The sequence below is a fragment of the Dermacentor albipictus genome, chromosome 2 (assembly GCF_038994185.2).
Source record: "Dermacentor albipictus isolate Rhodes 1998 colony chromosome 2, USDA_Dalb.pri_finalv2, whole genome shotgun sequence".
Lineage (NCBI taxonomy): Eukaryota > Metazoa > Arthropoda > Arachnida > Ixodida > Ixodidae > Dermacentor > Dermacentor albipictus.
Window position 1 is genome coordinate 144,895,111 of NC_091822.1, and position 13,213 is coordinate 144,908,323.

At 49.3% G+C, this 13,213-nt stretch overlaps 1 protein-coding gene across 2 annotated transcripts in view; it reads right to left on the minus strand.

Annotated features, from left to right (window-relative positions):
• The window catches only part of LOC135904678 (uncharacterized), a 21,568-nt gene continuing 8,355 nt past the window's right edge, over positions 1-13,213 (minus strand). The window contains exons 2-5 of one of the 2 annotated variants that reach the window (XM_065435583.2): positions 12,097-12,293; positions 9,821-10,025; positions 5,847-6,274; positions 1-889 (exon numbers count right to left, since the gene is read on the minus strand). In XM_065435583.2, coding sequence (XP_065291655.2) covers positions 623-889; positions 5,847-6,274; positions 9,821-10,025; positions 12,097-12,293 — 1,097 coding nt within the window. In that variant the 3' untranslated portion in view covers positions 1-622. The remainder of the gene's footprint in view (positions 890-5,846; positions 6,275-9,820; positions 10,026-12,096; positions 12,294-13,213) is intronic. The other variant, XM_065435585.2, reaches the window with a different exon arrangement.

The window sequence follows — 13,213 nt, forward strand, 5'->3', positions numbered from 1 at the left end:
CTAAGTCCGTTTACTTTTATTTTTTTCTTCCACTCTAGGAACTTGCACTTGCAGCTCCTGTTGCGCTTCCCACGGCCAACGGAGTGGTGCCTGTCTTATTAGGAGTGGGATCTATTCATTTCAAAATCTTGAATTCTCACAGGCCCCCAAGTTTAACATTTCTATTAAGCTGGATTTTTAATTCGATGTGTCGTATAGAAAATCTCGTACGGCTTATGTGCGCTGTCAATTATCCCGCTTCCAGAGGCCTTCCGCATCATTCTACTTGTCTGCGAGTACCTTTGCCTCTCGGAAAACTTCCGGATCGCTTTCGAATTCGATATTCTCGAGGTTCGCAGTCATATACCCGAGAGCCTTCGCGTACTGTACTTGCGTGATTGCCCGTTACATGCACGTATATACGGTCAACACCTGCCAAAAGAAGGAGCCACCTTCTCCCCACACGACATCCTGTTGAGAAGGCAGTCTTGAACGCCTTTTAGGGCGCTACGCTATACTACGATATACGGCTAGATAATCGCCTGCAAAGAGCACTGTAACCAGTTGCAGCACACTTTAAGTGTGTACGCTAGAGCATAAAAACGCGTATATTTTTAGAACTCGATCCACAAACGCGCGGCGCCTAATGAAGTTCCTTGGCCGCGCCTTCGGCGACCATGGCGAGTGCTTCGACGACAGCGGCCATGTGGTCGGTGCCGGTGCCGCAGCAGCCTCCGAAGAACCGGACGCCGGCTCCGTACCACTCGACCACCTGCGACTGCAGCTTCTTGCGGTCCTTGGGCGGCTGGCCGAACGCTCTCGCTTCGTGGAACTCGGCGTCGGGCCGAGCGACCAGCGGTGGCCTTCCCGCCTTCCAGACGCCCGACAGCAGTGGTGCCACCATGTGCGCCTGGATCCGCATTAAGCGGCACATCGAGAGACACACCAGTGAGAAGCAGTAATACGTGTTTCGGACTATAGTTCGCAATGCGCACGTGTACTTCAAGAACACGGGACGAAAGAGATCGCGTTCAGACAGGTCGCTGTATTAATATAGAAAACAAGAGTTCTCGAGGCCCTGTGGCCCGATTCTACAAGGCGGACAGCAAAAGTGCTGCTGAAGTTCCCGCATGATACGAATTCGCTAGACGAGCGGCCCTATAGTGAGGCTGTTGTCGAAACTACATAAGCATATTCACTCCTTACACTGTAATCATCGTCCATTCCAATACTTTCACTCATTAATCCCCTATTCCCCAGCGCAGAGTAGCAGACTATGCACCAGTACAGTTCGACCTGTAATATTTACGATTTCCTGTAAATATATCATTCCTATGAATATATAAAACTAAGAGAACACGTCACACGAGATACAGTGCCAACGTGCAGCCTTTGGTTCACTTCGTCTGTGACGTGACGCTTAAGTGCATGCCGTTTGTTTTGCCGTCACCCTGGATGCGTCTTGCGCTTTCATTATAATCTCTCTCCCTCTCTTTAATATTGCGCTGTAAATTTAGCGAAACAAGAAAAAAGGTGCGATGGAGACATCACGCATCTACAAAAAATTACAGAATCGCAAGCTCTCGGAAGAGAACAGCCCATTTCCGAAAAGCAGCCGAAGGTAAGGCAATGCTGGAGCACTTAAAGTCTGGTGAAGTGTCTATTTTATTTCGTTCTTTTGTTTTTCTTATTTTCCCTAAACTGAAGCTTTCTCGGTATCTTTCCTCCCGATTTGTTGGTGCTGCCTTACACCTAGACAGTTTAACTTAAGCCACAGGATATGTCCATGCAATTCTTGGCCAATCCTTTTTATGGGTCGCACATCTCTGTGCCCATAAACCCCTCATTAACATTCTTCCCTCATCAACAAATGACAAATTAATGCAGGGCACGCAAAGCTGGTTTACTACCCTGCACGTGGGTTGGTGTAGCAACGCTCGACAAGCATCGTACATCGCATTCATCGACCTTGTGACAGGCGGCTAACGGCTACAAGGGAGGCGAGGCCTGCTGCTATATCTCACCCACTCAAACAAGCTTTGTGTCATTTAGAATTCCAACATCGCATTGGATCTGCGGATTTTATTTCTATTTCTTTGTTTGAATACTTGATTTCATTAAATTAATCGCCAAACAAAGGTTGCCTAGCTATAACCGGAGGAAATTGAAAGGGCAGTGGTTTCCTTTCTTCGAAATTCGCGCGCGAGCCTCAGCGCCAGCGTGCGTTAGTACTACGCCTTGAATTTCGAAGTATTTTCGCACGTTCTGGCTGCTTTTGCTCAGAAAGGTTTGACTGGTTGGCGCACTTTAATTGCTTGCCGCCTACACGTATACGCCGACACCTGACACGAACAGGTGCATGTGACACCCACGTGAGAACGGTATATGGCAGGCACGTCGGGCTAAATACAAGGAGGTTGTAAAAAGAAAACCTCCTTGCCCAAGGAGGCACCGTAGTTTGAGGGTGTGGACCATCCGCTAAATCCACGTAACGTCACTGCCTGATTTCAATTCCGCAACATGGGCCGCAAGAAAACTTAACGAAATGGTGATTAGTGGAACTCTGTTAATTCACCGGCTGAACATATCGGTTTGTCATGCCCAAAGTAATACGAATGCACATCTGCCACAGGAGATTAAAATATATGTTCGGCATTTAAAAAATATGTATATGATTGCGTCAAGTTGAAAAGATACAGCGACCCCACTAAAGGAGCCGAGCAGAGCCGACCGAGAAACTTATGAAGTTCGTTCTTGCAAGCGTCACAATTAAGCGTAAGCGCGCCACTACCGCGAAAATTCATCTATCACGTGATCACCCCGCTACCCAATGGACTCTTTAATTAATAATAAGCGTTTACGGGCATGCGTTATCACGAGGTGCCGTCGCAGCGCATGCCAGTATCCGATACATTCTCCCAACACAATCAAATGAGCGCCACAGTGAAGCTGGCTTCTTTGCGCACGGTGTCTTACTGTGGTGAAGCCAGCTTCGCCGACTAGAAACCATCAAGAGCATCTCGTTCTCACTTTCTTTGCGCAACGCTTGCCACTAATTCGCGCAGAGCCAGCTATACCAAATCAAGGATGGCACAACCTTCAATAAATACAGTTGTCATCACTAGGGGATGACTCGGCACCCTGATCATACGTCACATGATCATATGGCATCTTTGCCTCCTCAAGAGCGGGATGTATCAGAACCAGCTAGACTAGTCTAGGTGATTCTGGATGTATGCGCCTGTATACCATAGCCCGTGAATAAAGTAGTTGGTTGAAGTTAGCGCTTGTGTGTGTCCACTTGCTTCGTACGCGTCTTCCACGCACGAAACGTTCACCAATATGCCGTAGTCGGGCTGCGAAAGGGGCAGCCAATCTTCCACTCTTTAGTATGGGTCTATACTTAACCACACCCACACACAGACCGAACATTTTAGATTACACACTAGGGCAACATAAACTATTATGGCACTGTATTAGCACTGCGCGCCATCTTACTCTGCCTCCGCGGAATAATTCCAGTGTCTGCGGCAGGAGACTTCCTCGCACTGTTGGAAACCATGCATGCAACTCGGCAACCATGCTATTGCCTTCTACCGTATACTATGCGTTATGCTTCAGGTAGGTGTATAGCGCGAAGTAGTAAAAGCAGCACGACATGTCAAACAGGCGGTTGTCGATCGTGTTGATTTTCTACATATTTTCTCTGAGCTTGCATCTTTATTTGCAATTTTTAAAGCCAATAGCTCTCTGGATCTTTCGGCCGTTTTCGTGGAAAGTCGGTGGTACGACGGTGGCCGGACTTGGGGGAGGGAAGGCGAGGAGAAGCGCCTAAGGAAAGGGTGTGTGTTCTCGGGCAACTGAGTTGCGAAGGGGTGGGAGGGTAGTACGTGAGCTCTCACCTAAGCGAGTGGCGGGGACGGTCGAAAAAAATTCGCAGTTCCGTCGGAAAGGTGAACCACCGATTGCGATAGCAAATTTGTATATAGCTGCACGAAGTAAGGATAGCAGTTTTATCGGCCGTATAAACTTGTAAACATTCGCTTACTAACTAAATTAACAATGATTGAATGTGTAAGCGTGACTCAACGAGGACGTAGAAAGAAACAGACACACAGAGACAGCGCCCTCTTTGTGTGTCTGCTTCTTTCTACGTCCTTGTTCAGTCGCGCTTACACATTCTATCACGGAATCAAACCAACTAGCCCGTCAACGTGTTTTAACTAAATTAACCAGCACAGTGTCACGCGCGCAAAGTTAAACATGAACACACATCACTCGATGACAGCAGAAACTGTTTGTGAAAACGCTGGAGTTGGGAATCGCGGCACCAGCCGCCAGCCAATTGACCTCCGTGCATCTATCGCTTCAACTCGTACGAAACGTCGGAAGCCCAGTGCATACGAAGCTACCGACACTACGGGCACTCTGAAAATGTTGCAGATCGCTTTGAAGATGAGGCCCGCGCGGACGCGCACTTTAGCCACGTTGCAGACCGCTTTCAAGACGCACGAGCGCCGGCAACGCGTCCCTACGGCGTCCGCCAAAGGCTTCTACTATGGCGTCCGCGATTCGCGTGGCTAACACCGTAGTAGACGCCGCGGTTGTGTCCACACTGCACGGACCGGCGGGCGAGGAGGACATCGAGGCACCGTAGCAGCCACCGGAGAAGAAGGCCCCCCTGCCTCGTGCACCGCGTTCCTCGCTCGCGCACGCGAGATTGAACCGCGTTCGCCGGCTCACCCTCACACGCTTTCACTCATACGGAACCTCACGGCGACGGCGACGCCGATGGCAGACATCCGCCTGGAGTGTCCAAATTGCTATCGCAAATAAAATTGGCGGGGGGAGGGGGCGGCGTTTTCGTTTGGGTTTTATTGCTTCAGGCACTGGCTTTCTATCTGGGCTTTGTTTTTGTTTCGCTGTGCTATTTTCCGGTAACCTGGATAAATAACCGTTCTTTTTCTTCTCACACAGTCCTTAGTTGGAAATTTAAACTCGTCGCTGTCTTTAAAGGGCCCCTCACCAGGCCACATAGCAAATTTTGGTTATACGCTGGAAGTTGTTATACTTGTCCTCTAGGGAGCGTTCTGCGGCAAAAGGTTTTCAAGTCGGCTCAATAATGGCCGAGATAGAAATATTTCAAGGCCGCGAACCCACGATTTCAGGAGGCGAGCTCCACTGCTAAGCGAGACACTCTCTCCACTCACCCCGTCTAACCTCCGCAAGTGAAATTCCTTCCCTGCATTCTCCCATAACGGACCTCGAGGATCGCGTACGTGACACATACGTCACGCGCCCCGCCTTCATTTTTTTTTTCTCTCCTCGCTTTTTTGCGGCGCGGCGCACTTCCGCTGACGGCGTCGCTCGCGAGGTGTTGATTGTTTCGCTTCACGCAGCGCACGATTTTGAGCGCTGTGCACGAGGACACCTGACTAGCGGTATAATTCTGCTACACGAATACTGAGGCAGACACAAGCGGATCACAGAGCATGATCCCGTGCTGGAACACAGTAGAAAATGACATAGTTTCGGTATCTTCGCTCGCGACTGCATGACATGGGAACAAGCAGACGAAGCGGAAGTGCATCTCTCTTGCTTCCGAGTGAAGTAAAACAAAAGAACATGCAAGACGTGTACATAGAGGACGTGTGTTGAGTGAGCTACTGAATAATACTTTGCAATGTGGTAAACGTACCTTAAACCACGCATCATTATAATTATTGCCTGGTGGATGTCGGGCACGACCTCGTAGGAGGTATGGACAGGATGCTACATAGCGAAACCGCGAGCTGACCAGCAGTCCTAGAAAAGCCCTTCGCACTCGTCAACGCGGCCCTGCAGGAAGGACGCGCGCGTCCACACACATAGGTCGACGTGCATGCCTGGCAGCAGTTGACGCCGATGGCTTCGAGCTGCCCCGCCGAGTCCTCGGCGAGGCAGGCGCGCACCGCGCCGGCGACGCTCTCGCCCTTGGCCGTGAGCCGCTCGTTCTGGCAGCTGAAGCTGAGCCAGGCCCTGGCCCCCGGGAACTCGCGCAGCAGCCGGACCAGGGCCAGCGCCTCGCGCAGCGCGGGCACCGTCTCGAAGGCGAGCAGGTCGCAGCCGCCGGCGCGCACCAGGCACCGCACGCGGGGCCGGTGCCAGTCGAGCAGCTCGTCGCACGACAGCCGGTCCGCGTAGCTGCCGTTGTACTCGGAGCCGTCGTACAGGTACGCGCCGTACGGACCCACCGAGCCGGCGACGCGCACCGCCGAGGCGCTGCCAGCGCTGGACTCGGAGATGCGCGGCGGCGCTGTGCACGCAGTGGTAAAAGCGATTTATGATTAGGCGTCGCCGTGTTTCTTTTTACAGCGACAGCTGCGCATACGCGGAGTTGTGCGCAGCTACTCGTTAACGCAGCAACGAGGCCGACCGGTGCTGCAAGTCAGGACATCCATTAAGGCGCACGTTGGAAACGAAACTGTTTATCATTTTTTTTAGTAATTAAATGTGACAAATAAAAAACGAAAAATAACCGTGTTAGATTGTTACGAAGCCAAGAAATCGCTCGACAATTAATTGATGCGCGTGTGCGATTATACACGGGCGAATGCGCCATGCTCGGCAATAACTGACCGATGCGCTTGACACACAGTCGCCGGCGGACATTTCGCATGGCGCCGCAGGCACGCACCCACAATATTCCCCTTGATTTTGGTAATCGGTATGACGCGAGGTGATGTCATGGAAGGCATGTATGTTCGGCGTTTGTCCTGTGGCATATGTTTCTCTGTGTGTCCTTGTTTCAATCGCACTGGTTGAGCATATCTAGTAGTTCTAAATGCGAAAGGACAGGCGCACTGCGCGGAGGAACATCTTCGTGTCAAGTCAGGATGGTGCTGTCGAAATATTGCGTATTGTGAGCCCAATATATGCATCTAGTCTTCCGCCATCTGTACGTATATACTATATCTAATCACCACTAGCCGCGACTTCTTTGTCGTCGTGGCTCGGAATCTTCTAGAATAAAGAAGTTCCTCAGAAGTGGTGGAGGTGCTAGGCATTGTGGCGTAGAAATTGCGGAGGTGCTGTGTTTGTTCAACAGATCTTGAATCTGGGAGGGTGAAAGGCCTGGGATAATGGCACTCGTCAGGATAGAGGATGATGAGTCGAGATCGAGGAGGCGAAGTTGACTCCGTCGGTATAGCACAGAAAGAGGAACGAGGACAACGGGTTGAGTATCAAAAAATATTATAAATTATATAGTACACCCATACCTAGTGAGGGCAGAAAAGATCGCTGCAAGGAAAGTAACCACAGCTGAAGCACGAAAGCTAGAAGCCTAATAAATGTTTACGAAGGACGAGGCGAAGAACGCGTAAGGAGCCCGAGCAAGCTTTAAATCACCACCACCAGGCCCCATAGCAAATTTTGGCTATATGCTGGAAGTTGGTGCGTGTCCTCTAGGGAGCGTTCTGCCGCAAACATTTTTCAAATCGGCTCATTGATACCCGAGATAAAAATAGTTCAGTGCTGCGAACCCATTATTTCAGGAAGCGAGCTCCTCTGCCAAGCGAGACATTCTCTCCACTCGCCCGAGCGAAATTCCTTCCCTGCGTTCTCCCATACCGGACCTCGAGGAACGCGTGATGCATACGTCACGCGCCCCGCCTTCATTTTTTCTTTTTCCTCGCTTTCCTTGAAGTGCGGCGCACTTCCGCTGACGGCGTCGTGCTCGAGCTGTTGTGATTGTGTTCGTTTCGCGCAGCGCAGCGCACGATTTTGCGCGCTGTGCACGAGGGCGCCTGACTAGCGGTAAAATTCAGTGCTACACGAATACCGAGGCAGATACAAGCGGATCACAGAGCCTGATCACGCGCTGGAACACGGTAGAAAATGGCGTAGTTTCGGTACCTGCGCACGTGACCGCACGAGCGTGGGAACAAGCAGACGAAGCGGAAGTGCATCTGCCTTGCTTCGGTGCAAAGTAAAACAAAAAACATTCAGACATTGTGTTTCTGTGTTTTATTATTTCTCTAAACTCCAATTCGTCAAATAAAGCAACAGATCACACCAATAACAGATGTTGCCTTGAATAATTCTCGAAGTCACGTGTCTCGATGATTGACGTCACACTGTGAATACGAGTACGTAGGTGCAGGGACACGAGCACGTCATCGTCCGGCTTGGAGCGCAGTCGCCGCGAGGGAAAGGGCGTTAGGATTGAAATTTCAGACCTTTCCGCGGCGCGTAGCGATGTAATACTTTGTAGACACGATCGTTATCGCACAATGTATGCTCTGCGATTGTCAGCTCAAAATGGCCAGACGTGGTGAGGGGCCCTTCAAAATTAGGATTGACGAGGACGTGCATATCGCATCGGGACGTCCGGAAACGTCGCTGGTGGCTTATAAATAATAATAATAATAATAATAATAATAATAATAATAATAATAATAATAATAATAATAATAATAATAATAATAATAATAATCTTTCTTACATCTTTATGGCTTCTGTTTTCAAAGGCACGCACATGTGTGTCCGGCTTTCCTTTGTGTCAAATGAAACATTTAATAAATGGTGAATTATACGGACTATACTATATGTGATGTTATTTGCCTTTAGAAGTACGCAGCGGTAATTGACATGAGTAAGTAAACATAATTAGAGTAATCATAACAGTAATCAATAGGGTGAAAGAAACATCAACTTGAGACAGGTCACCGACGTATTCTCTCAAGACCGCATTCAGTAATTTGGTGGAAAAGCGTTGGTTACCAGCGGAGATAATGAAGACCAAAACTCCCCCCCCCCCTCCCTTCCTCTTCTTTTTTTTCTTCTTATTTTCACGCACGGACCTAGCGCCGCTGCGTCAGTGTGACATCATTGATCTCGGTATTTTCGTGAATGGACCGTTTTTTTTTTTTGAGTGATGAGAAAGTTTTCAATACTTGTTGACTGAGTCCATGGTTCGTTTATAACAGTAATTAACTGGCATGTATTGAATAATAAGTAATTCATTAGTCGCGGGCAGCCAGTGCAACAATTCATGACGTCATGGAGAGCTATGGTGCGGGAACTTTTAAGGTGACGTCACGAAAAACTGCTTAGAAAGCAGTTTCCAAGCCTCCGCTCAAGGCAAGACTGACGTTTCCAGTATTCCCGGTCTAAGCGAGGTTTATAAATACAGCTTAACTTAATATTACTATACGTGTCCACAGTAAATTTAGAGGAACTTGGGTCACGCTGCATTAATATATTTCACGAATGTAATAGAAAATCGGCTACTCTAGGTAGGTAAATCGGCTACTCCTGGTGAGCCAAATTAAAGCGCAAAAACGAAATACGGGTGGACGCCCTGGCGCCTCGATCTGCACCAGTTCGCAGTGACGTCCATTCATGGTTTCCGACAGCGCCTACTCGAATCTATAGTCAACTGTTTATCGGCAATGAAATGGTGAATTGCATTCTAAAATACAGGATGCAATTGAACTCGCAAGTTTCGAAATTTTTTTGCTGACGTCAAGACGTACCAACGCTTTGAATTTACGCTCGAAATTCAAGAAAGAGATGACATTTACTTTTCTCCGGTAATGATAAGTCAGACTTCGTCGTAACGAAACGGCCGGAATATAGCGAAATAATGGACGTAACGAAGTGAACTTAAGTAAGTTAAACACGCCACGATGGACATAACGAAGTAACAGATATAACATAGTACAATTCTATAGACTGCCCCTTCAACTTCGTCTTACCGCACTTCCGCAGCTAAATGAATGAAAATGGGGTTCTTAGCGGATTCTTTACGACACACGAAACTTGACCGATTTATACAGCGCTACCTCGAGGCGCGCACCTTTATTTTTATGCGTTCGGTCATCGGCGCCAAGCGTGCGGGGCATGTCGAGCGCGCTCCGACGCGCCAGTCTGACGCTGGAGGCGATGAGGTCTTCGGCCTCGGAGACGCTGACGGACAGGTGCTCCTGCAGCGCCTGGACGCTCGCTCGCAGCGTACAAGTCGTTAGCACGTTGCAGCCGACGCTCAGGTAGTCCTGGTAAGCCTGCACACATCGCGGCGTGTATTCATGTATTCGTGTATTCATGCACGTCGCTTATTAGGAGTTTTAGTTCAGGGGACGCGAGCGGCTTGCGTACGCAAGAACTAGGGGCCACGGTACTGCGCACGCGCAGACTCCTATGTCTGAGTTTGCGCATGCGCAGTAGCGTCGCCCCCAGTTCTTGCCTGCGCAAGCCGTTCGCGTCGCCAAAACTAAAACTCTCTATTAATTAAACGTGCGAACACTGCGGTATGTGTGAATAATCTTATTCTGTCCCGACATCGGCACGGCACTGCTGAACCGCAAAACTGACGTCACGTCTTGAAGATGCGCACTACACAAGTTGATCGGAAATATACTGTCGTCGGCCACTGAGATAGTAATGTATCTATACACTCGCATAAACTTTACGTATCAGTGACAGATAACTTTATTTTTCACTCGCGCACGCGCCTTGGACGTATGACAGCTTCATTATTCTTAGCTTCACCAGATCAAAATAACAACATTAGTTATAAATTCTGGGATTTTTTACGTGCCGAAACCACGATCTGTTTATGAGGCCTGTATATAGTAGGAGACGACTCCAGATTATTTTGACCACCTGGAGTTTCTAAACATTAATTCGAGTATACACGCGCGTCTTTATTATTATTTTACGCCCCCATCAACATACCACACCGCGTTTTCGAAGTGAGGGACGCCGCATGCACCAATGGCCATACATTATGCAAAGGGTACCATGCAGTAGAACTTAAGTCGCAAACTCAGCACACCGGACGGCATCGCGCTGCCCCTCGAATTACCTACTCAATACGGTACGATGATAAATAAATAAATAAATAAATAAATAAATAAATAAATAAATAAATAAATAAATAAATAAAAAACAATTCTCGGTGACTCCTGCGCGTTGAAGATCGGAGTTGCTTGTCATACACCTCCCAGCTGTGTATCAGACAGAAGGGTGCGAGCACCGATCACAAAATTATTTCTCGGACGTCGCCGACCAAATTTGTTGAAGAGAATTGATATACCGTATTTACTCGTGTATAAGGCGCTTGCCTTCGTGTAAGGCCAGGGCACCCACTTCAGAGTGCGATAATAAACTTGGAAAAAAAAAAAGCTGTTTCAGTAAGCGCAACGCACGTACTCGCGTGCCAGTGAATTCCCGCAAGCCGCTACAAGACGTCCGTGCCAGAAAAAAAAATGTGTCGGCGACTGCATTTGTGTTCATAGTCGGCTGCCAGTGGTTGCATGTATTGGCGTAGCAGTCGGAGCGCTGTTCAAAGACTTCAGTTGGTGTATAAGGTCCGCAGCGTATAAGGCCCTTGAGCGCAGTTCAAGCCTTCAGTGTGTGTGTAAGTCCCGCATTACGCGTGCCTTACATTAGCAAATACGGTACTTTATCCTATGGCCGGCGGGACATTCGGCCCATATAACCATGGCGGGTTGCCGAAGCCGAGCTATAGCGCTGACCTGAGAAGGACAGCACCCCCAATCAATGCGTCTCTTCGGGACCGTTGCAAACTTACGATAAAGCCCAAACACGTTCGCACTCAAGAACAGGCAGTTTACTGGCGAAAGCTGCAGACAGGAACTTTCCCAAATTTACATAAACTATACAAAATGTTCCCAGGTCAATACAGGGACACATGCCCATGGGGTGGCGCAATACCCACACTTTATCACATCACATGGGAGTGCAATACGAATAAGGCATTCCACAAAATAGAAAATCCGAGTGCGGAGCAGTGGGAGAGCGTGCTCTCCAGCGGCGACCCTAGCCTCCAACGGTGGCTGGTGGATCATGCCCGACGAGCAGCCACGCTCAGTGGTGCCCTGGAATAGGGGCGTCAACCATGCAGGCCGGAGATCGGCATCAACCAATAGAAGATGAAGACATCCGGCCCGACCGCTGAATTACTCTTTCTAGGGCAATAAAGTTTACTTCCTCGTCCTCCTCCTCGCGCGTCACGACGACAGTCTTGCCGTGACGTCACTGCGCAGAGCGAATGTGCGTGGCGTGCGCGCAGAGGGGGCCGGATCGTGCCGTAAATAATGCGCGCCTCACCTTGACGATGTCGTCTGGCCTGGTCGCCAGAAGCCTGGCCGTCGAGAGCGGGTCCCCGTCCAGGTCAGACCCGATGACGGTGTCCAGGCTGCCGTTGACGACAGACGGCTCCCCCTGCGGCCCTGTCACACCGGTCGCCGCCATCATTGTCCTTCTTCTTCGTCTCAATTTCTGGCGCGCGTTCCTCGCTTCACGGCCTGACAGCAGGGGGGCGTCCGTGGCGCGGGCCACAAAGCAGGAGGAAAAGGTTATTATCAAATAAATAAATAAATAAATACATTTAAAGACAATAAGAACACCGCTGCGGCGGTGAAAGCTGATGTGGTGACCATTGCTTGCTTCGGAGATCCCGATACAGTCATTGACTATGGGACCTCCTTCTGTATATTATTGTTTTTTTATAACCTGTAATCTATAATGACTAAATCAATTTCAATTTCAACTACCTCCGTTGCCTCCGTGTTTAGAATGGATGTGTGTGACCCCTGTTTCGGGAGGTCTCGTATAGACGGTGAATGGGTGGACGACACGAAGCTTTGGCAACAGCTTCAGAAAACATGCAAAAGCGCTTTCGGAGCTGATTAATCCATAGTCCAAACGGCGCGACCGGCGCATATGTATATGGTGCTCGTTCTAAAAGCGGGGCTGAATATGTATTCCAGGCTATCCAAACTTTCCGGTTATGAATTGAATCAAGCTTAGTGGGTTCTAGCTGCTCTTCGTTCCTTATTTGGGCCCGCCGTGGTGGCTCAGTGGCTACGGTGTTGGGCTGCTGCGCACGAGGTCGCGGGATCGAATCCCGGCCACGGCGGCCGCATTTCGATGGAGGCGAAATGCGAAAACACCCGCGGTACTTAGATTCAGGTGCACGTTAGAGATCCCCAGGTGGTCGAAATTTCCGGAGTCCTCCACTACGGCGTGCCTCATAATCAGAAATTTGTTTTGGCACGTAAAGCCACATACTTTAATTAATTCCGTATTTGGCAAATATTTTGAAGCAGCAGCTTGTCACGCATCTGACTCAGTAAAGTTCCTCGGTGCGGTCACTATCTGATTATTAGAAAGTTTTAGGTTAAGGTACGCAAGCGGCTTACGTACGCAACGACTTACGTACGAA